This window comes from Vanessa cardui, chromosome 25, assembly GCF_905220365.1.
Source record: "Vanessa cardui chromosome 25, ilVanCard2.1, whole genome shotgun sequence".
In the NCBI taxonomy this organism is placed as follows: Eukaryota; Metazoa; Arthropoda; class Insecta; order Lepidoptera; family Nymphalidae; genus Vanessa; species Vanessa cardui.
In genome coordinates, this window is record NC_061147.1 from 7,949,433 (window position 1) to 7,965,201 (window position 15,769).

Here is a 15,769-nt window from a genome sequence, read left to right on the forward strand (position 1 = left end):
TATTTGTAAATGGAAAAATATGGTTGTTTTTTAATAAAAATACTCTTTGATACAACGACAGTAAAAAAAATTGTACAAAACTCGTTAAACAGATCATTTAAATACAATAAATAAGAAACCAATAATTTATTTGATGTACATTAATTTAACACTAAAATTTTCCTTAAAACAACTATTAATTTATGTTTTAACTAAATAGCAATAATAGTATTGTAGTCGCTGACAGACGAAATCATGATCCACAATCAAATGATCAGTAAAAATTACATAGTTTTGATGATATTCCCAATTTCCCACGTTTACTCTCAACTATAATGATAAAATCGTTTCTCCTAACTCTTAATCAAATGCTAGTGATTCTGGAAATCTCACATCTAAAACATTTTTCTAGAAATTTTATTGTTTTGAGAGTAAAAGGAAGGCGCTTTCCTATTTGTATGATTTTTAACCAAACAACGTCGGAATAGGCAACTAAAATTCATCTACAAAAAAATTATAAACCAGTGGAATCAGTTTTATTTCAGCAACTTTAAATACACAATCCACTAATCATTTTATTTGTATATATATTTTATTTATTTTAAAATATTGTACGTGCCGACGGTACAGCCACACTCGCATACATCTAAAATCATTGAAAATAAATTTAGCTAAATAATAAGTGTTGTCAAATCACCTTTTATAAATCAACAAGTTTGCGGAATAAATTATTACAAACAAATGAACATTGATTATTGTCAAATATCAGGGATCTCTTTTGTTTAAGTTTTGGTTTGTGCCGTTAAATTGTCACGTTAAAGATAGTAGCTACAAGCGTACTTGCACTGTGTAGTCGAGTGGTTTTCTATAGCGACTTCACTGCTCAAATCCTGCTGCTTAGGTCGCTATGTGTAGATTGAGCATAAGTGTAAAAAATAAATAAATTTCATGTCCCTAAGTTATGTAAAATATTATGTATATTTCATTTGTTCTGGGTATATATCATATATAAAGATAACATTAGTTAATTATAAGATATCTTCCAAATTTGCCCAAAAGATGGCGCTAGTATTATATAATTGTTACTTTTATACATTAATATTATGAATGTGTAGCATCACGATGTTTAGAATCGATTAAAATACACGTTTACTAGATAGCATTTAAATTTAGGTTCATTTTAACATTGTCTTAAAACAGCACTTCCCAAAAATTCCAATAAAAAAAAAACTATAAAGAATTCTTTGTCAGTGTTGCCAAACTGTTACCGATAAATGCTATAATTTATGAAATAATCGTTAAATACGATTATGGTATAATTTTTAATCAAATGGGCTTCAGTGTTCCTTAAACATTACGCGCCAAAAATGGACGCCAAATATTTTGAAGTAAATTATTTTACATATAATTTTTCCATTTGTATTAAAAACATAACGAACGTATTCCATTTTTAATTATTTGTCTGCATTAAGTTACGTTTCTTAAGCCTTTATTAAAAACATAGACATTTATTATATTCAATTAAAGACTTGTGTTTAGTATACTTTATTTAATTAAGAATATATATAAATGTATCAATTTTAATTGATTCAAATTCCAATTTCAAAAAATCCAGTATATATATAGTAAAAAGAACGTATGGCTTAAATATTTGAACAGATTAAATAAAAAACAACATTCTAGTATTATACAAAGTAAACGTGTGTCATTTAGATTTACAAATAACTTATTGTGAACGTTTGAAATAATATATAAATAATATCAATTTACGAGTATAATAAAACAATGCAATAATTTCTATAAAAGAAACGTGTTATTTATTTCAAACGGTGACGTTAACAACAAAAAATTACATTTAAAAACAACAATTACAAGTTAAGATAAAAATAATTCATATTGTAATTGTTCGTTGAATGCTTATGATAACTTTGTACCTATAGAATAAATCTTAAGTAAAATTTGTAGTTATGGCAGTGGCATCCATCTTAAACTTATATTGCACGCTTTTTCTTCATTATTTCACCTTCAGCGAAATACTATATAGCCCATTTCAATCGCAAGGGGATAAAAGCCAAATAAACTAAATTTTACATCGAATTGACGCGATGTCATTGGTCGTTCTTGAATAATGTATGATATTATATTATTTATTCTTTCTTCGAATTGGAATCGACTATACATTATATTCATAAGCAGCGTGGCAACATGATTCAATAAAGTTTACTTTTTACACATTTGTTTAAAACGTAATAATCAATGAAATTAATGAAATGTTAATTAATTTAATATTTCATGTCTCAATCTTGTATTCTTGTAGCTCCCCAACACGAAGTGTTTGTATTTTAGAAACGACAATAATCGCTATAATGCTCAACAAAAAATTAACGAGCCAACATTATTATCTGTGTGGGAGAGCTACGCTTGACACACACGAAACTTCATTCTATTATACTAATAACATGAAATATAAAGAATCTAATGCTTGTTCTGTGCTAAGCCAAATTAAAATCACACTAATATTAAAGAACTATAATGTCAATCTAAAGTTACACGTTTTTTTATGTTTTCACATTGATACAAATCACCGTTAGATATTTATCTTTAGCTTTTTTATAAAGCTTCATAGAAGAAAATCTTTGTTTAAATTCGCTAATTTTTTTTACTGGCCAATGCACGCCACTGCTTATCTGACGTAGCAACTAATAGGACTTACATTTAACCAGTACGAAGTAGATCAAGTATATTATATAATTCAGTTCATTAACATTGTAATAGATGACAAGAAGTTATATAATACTAATATATTGTGTCGATTTTTATTTTCTGATGAGTATGGAACCCATGTCAGTGTCTTATACAGAATGAAATAAATCATTAAAGTTATTTCGAGTTTTATTTCAAAAACAACCTTTTCATATTAGTCATTATCTAAGCCCTGAGTAGCCTGAGCCTTATATTCCAATTATAAACTCAAACTCAAATTGCTTTATTCAATATATAAGTATTACACTTTCTTAATGATAATCAATTGAAACACTACCACCGGTTCCGAAGAGAAAATACCCTGACCTGAGAAGAAACGGCGAAAGAAACTCAGCGGGTTTTTGTTTTTTTTTGTCTCATGTAGTATATAAACAATTTAAATGAAATGAAATAGCCAGGAGGCGATCGTTTCATTCCCAAGGTGTGCTATCAATCATAAACTTATTAATTGTATAATAACCTTTTGCACACAAGAGTTCCTTAATATTTTTTTAAATTTGGCAACAGAGGCATTTTGAACGCTTTCTGGTAAATCCTATTGTAAAACCGTATACATTGCCCCACAAAAGAGTTACTGACTATGCAGTCGAGTAACAGGAGTAACAAGTTTGTGTTTGTTCCTTGTACCAATGCTATGAGTATCACATTTTCTCATAAAATCAGTAATATTTTTTCATACATACATAACATTGCAGAATATATATTGAGAAGCAACAACACAACAAGCCGCATATCTTGATTTCTTTAAATTTACTCCTTAACGATTCTTTAACTCCTAGTTTATAGATTGCTCGAATACCCCTTTCTGCAGCACAAATATACAATAGTATGGATATTGGCTGCGTTGCCCCACAGCATAATACCGTATGACATTATGAGAACAGAATTCAGTCTACTCGCCAATCCGCTAATATGAGGGCCCCATTGCAATTTGGCATCAACAGTTAGGCCAAGAAATCCGCAGAATCAATTGGATCCATCGATTCCCCATTGATGAGTACATCGGTTTTTACATTTTGTACATTTGGTGTACTAAATTTCACAATTCTCGTTTTTTTATTATTTAGCCTCAGATTATTTACACTAAACCAATGAACTACATCAGCATTGTTTACGTCGTCATACTGTACCTGATTTCTATTAATTTTAAAAACTAAGGAGGTATCATCAGCAAACAATACTATATCATGTTTGTTCCCGACAAGAAAGGGCAAGTCATTTATGTATGTGAGAAACAGAAAAGGTCCAAGAAATGATCCCTGAGGGACCCCCATACCGACTGAGACCCCAGGAGACCTTTTACCTTTAACGTCAACCGTCTGAATTCTATTGTTAAGATAAGAAGTCAGAGGGTCGAGCGCACATTCTCTAATTCCATAGTGATAAAGTTTCCTGACCAGAGTCTCATGATGAACGCAATCAAAGGCTTTGGATAAGTCTCAGAAAATCCCTAAGGCATCCCGTGACTCAGCGTCAGTAGTCGAGCGACCCCTCGTTTAAATTGTTTACTATGAAGCAGATTGTGTTTGTTGAAGTGTATTAATAATTGATCCCCACAAATCAGTTGTTTTCTTGATGTCTAATGACTTAAAGGCACGTATAATGTCATTGGGGTTGACAATGGTAAAATTAAAGTTAGATTTGCACGCTCTTACATTTTCTTTCATCAATGACTCGGCAACATCTGGAGAAGAAATAAGTAACTTAGTTGTCAAAGCTGGTATGTCAACAAAAAATATTTCAATGACTGAAGCAACTTCCTTTAGACTATTTACTACTTGATCATTATAATTTAGGATCAATTCAGAGCCAACTCTAGCAGTTTCACAATTAATAATTTTCCAAGTCATTTTTATCTTGTCATGTGCATTCTTAATTTTATTTTTTATAGTTAAAGATTTTCCCAAAAAGCACACTTATTTAAATAATTTTGTTACTTACATAATTGGCAAAAGTGGCACACGATTATACGTCCTTTCATTGTAAAGCTCATACATTCGTTGCCCACTTTTATGAATTCCAATAGTCGCCCAATCATTGAATTTTAAAAAGTTTTTTGCATTAACTGTTTTAGAAGTTAATATGGATTTAAAATTGTTTCTAATTAATTTGAATAAATTGTTATACAAGACATTGGGATTGTCACTAAAAGATAGGTGAGGGAGATTAGCCATAATATTACTTCTAAACTTCTCAATACGACTTGTGGTCAAAGGAACAAACATTATCTTTTCAGAAGTACTTATTTTTTTAACATGAAAATTAAATAACGCTTGTTGTCCACAATGATCTGAACTTAAGTTATTAATAATAATTTTGTGTTGTGGAAAATAGGTAGCAAATATATTATCTATGCAAGTTGCTGTGGAATTTGTTATTCTAGTTGGTTCTAAGAACAGATCTACCAGATTATATGAACTTAACAAAGATCTAAATCTAATACTTGTGGTTGAATTATGCAAAAAAATTATATTAAAATCTCCACAAGCTATAATTTCTTTATTAGATCCAGATAATTTCGATAAAACATTGTCCAATATATTTTCAAAGAATTCATATAATCCACTAGGGGGGCCTGTATACGTAATACAACAATGACATGCTCACGCTCTGCACAGGTTATTTCTATAGTTTGCTTAATAGAAAGGCTCACAATATCTTTACATTAAATATAAACTGAAAATTTTGAAGCCAATGTTCAGTTAAACACAAAATATCAATGCCATTACAGGTCAAAAATAATTCAATTTCTAAGTCTTTCTCTAACATTCCTTGAATATTTTGGTGCAAAACAAAAATAAAATATTCGATATATATTTAAATGTTATTTATATTACATACATAAACATATATATTTATTTCGCAACAAGATACTTTAATCATAAATAAAATAAAATTTAAATGTCTGTTTGTAATATTAAAATAACTGTTTGTTACTAAATGTATATTTACACATGGTACATATATCGAAATAACATTTTTTTAAATTTCTATCTGTCTGTCCGTTTATTCCGACTGTGGACCGATTTTAACGGGACTAGATCACTGTCTGAAAGCTGATGTAATAAGGACTAACTTAGGCTACAACAGTAACTTTTTGTTAAATTTAAACTCGTACAAAGCCGCGGGCACAGCTAGTTACAATTATAAATTAAATAAACTAATTAATCGACTAAGGCAAATTATGTTTCCTTAACCAGTTCTTGGAATGATTCTCTATCAACGACCGTGACCTACATGTGCGAAGCTCTCGCAGTCAATAAGGCTAACTTAGTTTGCACATATTGTAATTTTCAAACAGATGTTCAACAATTCGTGAAATGTTGACAGTCGAATTACAATGACACGCCGTTTTGATGTGTTTACTATAATGTAACGTTAAATGTTAAACCGAGCCAAACCAAGCCAAACCAACACAAGCTAAGCCTTGGAATTGAATAGCCGACCCATTCTTTTCCAACCGTCCACTAATGAGTTTATGCAAAAGTGACTGTCGCCCCTGGCAAACGATTTAACAAAAAGAAAAGAGTGTCTCGATAACAACGGGAGTGAATAACAGGGAAAAAGTAAAGGGTTAATGATAATAAATATACAGGAGATAGTAATTGTTTTTGTCTTTCGTTTCAATAAATTGTGAACTTATTATATTCAATCTCACGTATCAAATTCTGACATTTCGCACTCGTATTATGCGGTGAGATTCGAGTTTCTCGGTACATAATAACCCTGGCACTGAAACTATCAAATAAAGACAAGATTACAATCTATAATAATATGTAGACATATCTACCTGTATGGCAGTTACTCCTTAGCTACTAAACTCTTGACCTGGAACTCAAGACCCTTGAATGCAAATATATACTACATACTACTTTCTTCTAACGAATTAAAATGTATTCCAGAATTTTCAACTCTCTCATTACTGTTTTAGGAGGAGAGTGACTGAATCACCACTTCAGAGGGAGGGTGGCATCGGGGTCAGTAGGAACTTTAAGAGAGTGTGGCATGCGCTTATTGCAAACGGCGAAAGACTTACCTACTATAAAGACATCCGCTTTAGGTAGATCCTAATCAAATCATTTCTTTTTTGTAATATGATATATTCCTAACAGTACCTACAGTAAATTTTACTTTTACTATGCATAATTAAACCAAGGTAAGCACTACGACATTTTCTTGTGCTCAATTTGTGTGTGTATTCAGCGGCTTCGAAACACTTCGTGAAGAAACGTGTTTGTGTCAGATGAAAGTCTGCCACATGTGTCAACCAACCCAAATAATTTAAAAAATAAATCCATTACAGCCATAATTCACGTGGAATATGTTTAAGATTTTTTTTTCTCAATAGGACAGGTCAGTTTTGTACTGTTTTACCAACATACAAAATATACAAAATTGTACTTAATTACAAACCCAGAAATAGTGTCGAAGATAACGGAGTTGGAAATCAATATGGAATAAGTACTCAATAATAATCAATTTAAAAACTTACTCAAATTAAATAACTACCTTATTTAAATACCTGTATTGCACGGCGCAATTTATAGTTGGCATGACTATGTATAGAAGAGCGGCCCCATACCTCGCCGAAGCTATTTTGAGGTCGATTGCGACTTATGTTTTATTTAAGGTACTTTGTAATGAATCAATTCATTATAAGAAAGTAGTACTCCTACTCACACAATCGCAGCCCGTATATATTATGTACCTAGTTAGCTTTGAAGCTTGAACTTTAATACATACGACCAAAGCTATTGTTTTATATTTTCTAGTAATTACCTACTTTTTGCATTCCAAATTTATGTTATCTACTAGCGTAAACTTTTTTAACGTTAACGGTATTTCTGAATACTAATGTAGACTGATACATCAATTAAAAAGTCTATTTTAATAAGTTCAAATACAATCTTCAAAACGTAGGTCGTAGCTGTTTATACTGTTTTGGGTGAAAATTCACAAAAAAAAAAAATATCTTTATTATAATTAAGATTTTTAAGATATTAAATAAATTAGGCCAAAAACTGTATCTAATCTCAATTTAATGGTAAATATTAACAATTAAAGAAAGCTAAATATCAGATAGTAGAGATTTATGAAAGTTGTAAAGTTTGCAATTCAGAAGTCGATAAGATTCGACTCCCGGCGAGTAACGGAAGATGGACGCTTATAATATAGTTAAATTTAACTTCAGTTCAATGACCAGTGTAACCTTAAAAACTGAGACGAGAATAGCTCGCTGTCGAGTTCTTACAATAGATGCATATTTACTTGAATCTAAAGCAGATCAGTTCGAGTGAAAACGTTATTTTTTACAACGTTATGAGAAACAACGTGTAATATCTTAAGGCCTCCCAAATATTGAATAAATTCAGACATATACTTAGTAGATGTCGAACATTGTGTCGAATAGATTTTTTTTTACTTTATCACGATTAGAGAGTAGGTACCTATAACAATACACAACGAAATTATGTTTTATAAGTATTGGTAGTTTATAATTCAGGTTAATGGATTTGGTCTTTCAAAAGACCAAAACCATGATATTTTGGTCTCTAAATTGGGCTAAATTTTTGGCTAAGTCTAAGAATTGAAAAGCATACAATTAAATGTGGGAAATTATAAAATAATAAAGAATAACAGATACGCCTTGAATATTTTGACAAAAGTTCCGCACATTTCCTTGTTTGTACGAATCTTTTTCTTAACGCTACGTGTTATTTCAGAAATTATGTCACCATTCATACGACTTGTTGTTGACCATGTAAGGCAATGCGGGCGGTGATGTCAGTTCGCCCACGACGGCGCACATTATCATATTATACTGTAGGTACATACTTCTCGTGTAGGATTACGTCAAGGATTACTAGTGGGCTGTCTACGCTCAACAACTCATTGACCACTAGTGACCGTACTTTATACATTGTTTTATACTATATTTATTCATTCATACTTATTGTTTCCAAGTACAAGTCAATCTTAAGTATTCTTGAATCTCATCTGACATCTCATATACAATTTGGTACACATTTCAAGAACATTGAATATAAATAATATAAAAAATGGTACAATGCATATATACTTTGCACTATAGCAAAAAAATTGAGAAATTAATTTCTTTTAGGAATTAAATAATCTTAATATAAAATTCTATTTCATATGAGGTACCTACAACTCCAGGCATGATATTTTTATTGAATTTAAAAAGAGAACAACTAGTAAAGGATCACAGACATCAATCAATATATGTTTAGCAGTAATCAAAATAAGTAAACACCTAATGAATAATCAGATATACGAGTATATCGCGCATATGTTTATTCAAAATCAAAATATTTTTCATTCAAGTAGGCAGGTGTTGAATTAAATCTAAAGCTACCACTACTATTGAATAGTATGTATACTGCTTTTGTATATGTTTCTATTATTATTATATACCCATGTTTTAAGGAATTGAACTAGTTAGGTTAGACGAAACTAACATACCTACCTACCTCTTAATATAGAACTTATCTATCGATCGACTTCGTTATACTTGAGTAATGTGAAATGTCTAGGCTTTAGATACCTATAGCTCAAGTCGAAAGATAGAACTGTAAAAATATTGTACATATTTATTCGGAATTAAAAATAACCATGACAAGCATTTTTAATAAATGGCCCCAGAGTTCTTTCATGCGAACATTATCCAACTAATACTAATCAATAAAAAAATGAAAATACTTCACTCAAATCCTCTCTGTAAGTACCTATTACAATTGTTTTGAGTAATTCTACGCTCACGAAATTTATTGGTAATGTGTATCTCTATGAGGAAGGCAATTGTTTTTGAAACATCCATGTCAACTCGAAGCCAATGAGCTTTATGAAATTAATAAAATTATATATTTGTTTTTGTTTACAGAGAATCATTATGACTAATAATTATTATTAATAATTCTATCTCATAGGCAATCATTATTTATTCAAACTTGTCTTATTTGGTGTTAAAAATAAAGTAAATCTTATCTTACTCATGAAGTTAAAATTGAATTTAGATAAATTAATATTTATTGAAATGTTATCTGTGTAATACATATTGTGATATAGGGTATTTCATTTCGGAACTAATTTAATAAGGTTTAAAAAAAACTTTTAATGACTATTTTAGAAGTTTGAATATAGGATATTGTGAAGGAAACAACAGAATTAAATTTTAATTTCTTTTTATTTTATATCACCGGAATGTTTCGGTGTGAGTGCTTTGTACGCAAAATAATATTCCGCTTAGTATTCTTCAGCACCCTCGCCTTCACCCTCGGCAGAGTCCATGCCGACTTCTTCGTAGTCCTTCTCAAGAGCGGCCAAGTCCTCACGGGCTTCGGAGAACTCACCCTCTTCCATACCCTCACCGACGTACCAGTGCACGAAGGCACGCTTGGCGTACATAAGGTCGAACTTGTGGTCAAGGCGAGCCCAGGCCTCAGCGATGGCAGTGGTGTTAGACAACATGCACACAGCACGTTGGACCTTGGCGAGGTCACCACCGGGAACGACGGTTGGGGGCTGGTAGTTGATGCCCACCTTGAAACCAGTAGGACACCAATCGACGAATTGGATGGTACGCTTGGTCTTGATGGTAGCGATAGCAGCGTTGACGTCCTTGGGTACAACGTCACCACGGTACAACATGCAGCAGGCCATGTACTTGCCGTGACGTGGGTCACATTTGACCATCTGGTTGGCGGGCTCGAAGCACGCGTTGGTGATTTCGGAGACCGACAGCTGTTCATGGTAAGCCTTCTCGGCAGAGATGACTGGAGCGTAAGTCACCAGAGGGAAGTGAATACGTGGGTAAGGCACCAAGTTAGTCTGGAACTCGGTAAGATCGACGTTGAGTGCGCCGTCGAAACGCAGGGATGCGGTGATTGAAGACACGATTTGACCAATCAAACGGTTGAGGTTGGTGTAGGTTGGGCGCTCGATGTCGAGGTTGCGGCGGCAAATATCGTAAATGGCCTCGTTGTCGACCATGAAGGCACAGTCGGAGTGCTCGAGGGTGGTGTGGGTGGTGAGGATGGAGTTGTAAGGCTCAACCACGGCGGTGGAGACCTGAGGGGCGGGGTAGATAGCGAACTCGAGCTTGGACTTCTTTCCGTAGTCCACCGAGAGACGTTCCATCAGGAGAGATGTGAATCCTGAGCCAGTACCGCCACCGAAGGAGTGGAAGATGAGGAAACCTTGAAGACCTGTGCACTGGTCGGCCAGTTTACGGATGCGGTCAAGGACTAAGTCGACAATCTCTTTGCCGATGGTGTAGTGACCACGGGCATAGTTGTTGGCCGCGTCTTCCTTACCAGTGATAAGTTGTTCTGGATGAAACAACTGTCTGTATGTGCCGGTACGAACCTCATCTGTAAACAAACAATGATATAAATTTAGATTTGTATTTTGTATGAAATTTATTTTCTCGCAGCTCTAACTTGAGTAGTGTATTAAGTATGAGATTATTTAGATTGCTTACCAACTACTGTAGGCTCCAAGTCGACGAACACAGCACGGGGTACGTGTTTGCCGGCTCCGGTCTCGCTGAAGAAGGTGTTGAAAGAATCATCGCCACCACCGATGGTCTTGTCAGTTGGCATTTGACCATCAGGCTGGATGCCATGCTCAAGGCAGTAGAGCTCCCAGCAGGCATTACCGATCTGGACTCCAGCTTGGCCAACGTGTACGGAGATGCACTCACGCTGTTAAACAAAGACATACATTATATAAGGCTTAACAAAAAACTTACGATTAATAACAGATTAAGTATCTTCTATATAAATGACCTACAATAACAATTAATATGAAATTGGAGAAAGGGGAAAGTACCTTCTGCTTGTGGCGTTAACCTCATTCTCAGAATGGATACAATACTATTATAACCAATCCGGTGTTAAAAGTAATTAATTAAAAATATTTAGTTTTGATATAAATTTAAAATGTAAAAATACCGAAGCGATGAGTTACTGACTTCGTGACATCAGCGTATATAAATCCTTGAATGAGGTCAACGTACACGTCACCGATATATAGCAACGAAAGTAAGAAATACTCTAAAATAATAGTTCGAAATATAAAAATGAACAATAGAATGACTAAGAGACTTCGACGAAAGAAAATGGATCTAGAATAAGTATCGATTTTAGCAAGGGCGTGTCGCATACGGCGTGGCAACCTTGAACGGGGTTAAAGATATCAAATCGTTAAACAAATGATATTCTATATTAAAACAAAAGAATAAACGTATTCTCTATTACTAAACTGCAAGTAGTTACAAAGTAGGTTCGAAATAATTGTCACCCGGCCTCGTGCATAAGACAGTAACAAAATGGTGGCACGACCACCCGGCACTTTGGTAACGGAAACGCGTGAAGTAATATCATAATCGTGATTAAATTTACTTAAAAATGAACTTTCTTAATAAATGAATATAAAACTTACCATTTTGATTGAGTTTTGTTGAACTTAACGTAGGAATAAGTTAATAAATAAGTCAGTCGTCGTTCAGCGCGACCGGTTAAGAGGTTTGCCGAACGGTTAATATGAACAAAATTTCCGTTAGGCGAGTATTTATAGGGCCGGTGCTACGGGGGACAGACGCTCCCCATACCACATTCTGATTGGTCGATTCAATTGCCGCAGAGGCGTATCGACCAATAACGCAAAAGCTGCATTATCTCACCATTGCGGGAATATGTGGGCAAGTGATTCATACTTCCATAATGTTGTGTAATGAAGTTATCGATTATCGATACATATAGCCACTGCTTATAAGGAGATAATCAAGATTAACTGCGTATGTTGATCATATGCTTAAAAGTAATAATAACATATAATATTAGAGTTATTTGTCTTTCTAAAAAGAAAGTAATTATAAAATTTTAAATATACAAAATTTTAAAAAAGAAGTAAATAAATTTTTTCATTAAAATTTTTCCCTTTTCAAGTATATAAGTTAAATTAATATATTAGCAAACACGGTAATGATACGTGTAGAAATGTGACCATTAAACATTTAGTCACTAATTATTACTCCAAAAAGGGTGCGCTAGGCGTTGGCTCCCCTGGGACAGGCCCATACTAATAATGGTAATGTATCATTGTAATAAATAATAAAACTAAATGTCACTTTTCGCTTAGTATTTTAAGTATAGAAAAGTAGTAAATTGAGAAAATTATGTATAAGTAAACAAATATTAATATTATTTTCATTTATTTTTAATTTGTTGGACAGTGGCTTTTAGATTGATTCTTCTTTTTATAGGTGTGAAGTGTTCAGTAAATATGGTAAAAATTTAACAGAAAAGGTGCTGTGTTATCTATTGTAAAGCTTGAGATTCAAATTCCATAAAACAAAGCTTAGCATAAAGCCTTAAAAAATATTAAAATTTTAGAAAATGAAAGCATTTAAACAATTATTTATTCAAATGTACTATAGTACAGTATGCGGGAATCGGTTGAACGATTGGTTCTAAGTATAGATTATTCCGAGAAGAACGGAAAAAAGGAGAAAAAAAAATCTTTTATTATTCTTCTTTTGTCATATGTGGCTTAATATAAAATAAAATTATGCACTTTTCGATAAAGATATATTAACAAGCGGGCGATGTATTATATATATTTTATTTATTTCGTAATTTATAATTTCTACTTGAAATAATAAACCTTTGATTTATTAAGGAATTAAAAGACATCAAATCTTTATTTTAATCCTATTGACTAATACCATAAATACAATTAACATAATTTATAAAAAATAATTTTATGTTGGAAAATTTCGGATATGTTTTAATGGAAATATGAAATTGCTCAGAACTAGAGGCTAGAGAAAGAGTAACTAACATTACCAAATATCTAAATTCAACATTATGTCAATTGATTGCTCAGTTCCATATCAAATAGTTAATAAAACGGACCAACATAATAAGCAAATTCATTTGGTATGATTTTTCGTTCGTAGTTGAAATTTATCGATTAATCTATCAAGCACCGCACACCTCTATGTTTCATTGTGTGCAAATTTCACATTACGCACACTACAACAAACTGTCTGGAGCCGAAAACGTCTGGGTCTTTTTGCTCTGTTTTTTTACTTAAAAATACCATTTCTGTTGGTACTAACTGCATAGGCCCCATAGTTATATAAATAATACATATACCAGTAATAAAATATGAGGAATTATGCGTATATTCTATTAAATGCTAACTATTTTGCTAATCACACACACATACAAAATATTATGTAAATATTATGTGTGTTTATAGGTGTGGGTACGTGAGATATCGATTCCTTTTTTGAACAACAACAGCAACGGCAACATAATCATAAATAATTTTTAAAAAATACTTTTGGACAATTGGTTAAAAATCTATATCATCATTCGAATCAACTAAACTGTATTAGATACGAGCTGAAATATAGACAAGTGTAGTATTATTGTTTTGTTTGACATTAATAAATAATATTAATGTTTGAATAAAGTATATATATGAAATTTGAATTTTTGTAGTATATTGATTATGATAGTATATATTATCGATCTATGCATATTTGACAATGATTAGAATATCATTCATATTTGATATATATTTTAGAAAATTATTATTACCGATCAACGCCATCTTTTGCGGAACGTCTAAATTATTACCAGAATGAAGTACAACACTTTAACAAGCGACACGTATTGTACCCAGCGACATCTAGGAAGGATGTCAGTATATAAGTTTGGTCTTGATGAGTAATTTAGAATTATTTTATTTAAAAAAAAATGTTTTAATGTAGTTTTTTTATTTTTTTGTTTATAACATTTTATTCTGACTTTTTAATTCATCAAAGACTTGAAATAAGGATAAAAAAAATTTGTAGCGAAACAAAAGTGAGTGACAGAGACAGGTTTACATGATTTCAACCGACGATTGACGCGTTCGTCTCATTTGATTCTTCGTTTCCCGCGTTCCGTTCAACTAGCGCGCGCGCTATAAACGTCATTCCGCGCGCGAACGAATTTGAACTGCACGCGCACTTTCCGATCGAATATTAAATGAAATAATTTCGATATAAATTAAATATTTGTCCTCTGTTAAGTGGTATTATAATGTTATAACAAGAATTTAAGTGTTATTTATTATAAATATTTGTGTTTAGTGTTGTGTTTTTATAATTAAATTCGACTTGTTTGCTGAAAAATTATTAAACGTAAGTATTATTTTTTATTGAATACTTTTCGTATTTAAATGACCTCCAGAAATATTTATGACGGTAATGTCGTCAAAACAAGATTTTTCTTAGAGATAAGTAGTTCGCGGCCTTTTATGGTTGTTTGCTCTCCGTTATTTTCTTAGATATGGGCTGAGTCTAGGATGATAAGTAGGATCTAGACTGGCTCGGGGCTAAGTTGAAAGTACGCAAGAACGGTATTGTGCCGGATTTATCTATTTACAAATAAACCGTTCTTTAATGATCTTTACAAAGTTGTGGTTGACTGAAAACGCTAAGTCTATCACAAATATTTACAATATTAAATTAAGTATTCGATCTTTTTAAACGTACGTTGACGATAATTTTAGATAAAAGTGATATTACAAACATTTTAAACCTATAGTCAGATATTGAACAGTCAAAATAAAATTTCGTTTTCAAATACTATTTAATTATTTTAAACAAAAACCTAATTCTCGCCAATGAAAAGAGCAACTATGCGAGTGTCTTGCCGTTTCCTCTCACTAGAAGCTGCTTTCCGAAACGGTGGTAGTATTTAATTATTGATAATTCAAAAACGTTTCATTGCGAAGTTTACTTGAATAAAATTGATTTGATTTGAAAAACTTAAGTAACATAGTAATGACTCGTGAACTTCGCATTTCTGGACATAAGATTCCATTTATGTTAAGGTAAACTCTTGAAACTTATTCCAGCACACATCTTAGTAGCTTTAGTGGATATGCGGTGCCATGATATCATCTGAAGGTGTCAGGTTGTGTTACAATATTCAAATTTACCGCGTTC

General features: G+C 32.3%; 2 protein-coding genes across 3 annotated transcripts in view; one reads left to right on the top strand and one right to left on the bottom strand.

Moving 5' to 3' along the window:
* Positions 1-9,927: 9,927 nt before the first annotated feature.
* LOC124540420 (tubulin alpha chain) lies at positions 9,928-12,426 on the bottom strand. The gene is made up of 3 exons (XM_047117954.1): positions 12,205-12,426; positions 11,243-11,465; positions 9,928-11,132 (listed from the first exon to the last, which is right to left on the bottom strand). The coding sequence occupies exons 1-3, from the start codon at positions 12,205-12,207 to the stop codon at positions 10,006-10,008; spliced, it is 1,353 nt and encodes a 450-aa protein (XP_046973910.1). The 5' UTR covers positions 12,208-12,426; the 3' UTR covers positions 9,928-10,005.
* A 2,239-nt stretch (positions 12,427-14,665) lies between these two features.
* LOC124540507 (flocculation protein FLO11) overlaps positions 14,666-15,769 on the top strand; it is a 37,663-nt gene continuing 36,559 nt past the window's right edge. The window contains exon 1 of one of the 2 annotated variants that reach the window (XM_047118128.1): positions 14,666-14,959. The gene's annotated coding sequence lies outside the window, so the exon portion shown is untranslated. The remainder of the gene's footprint in view (positions 14,960-15,769) is intronic. The other variant, XM_047118127.1, reaches the window with a different exon arrangement.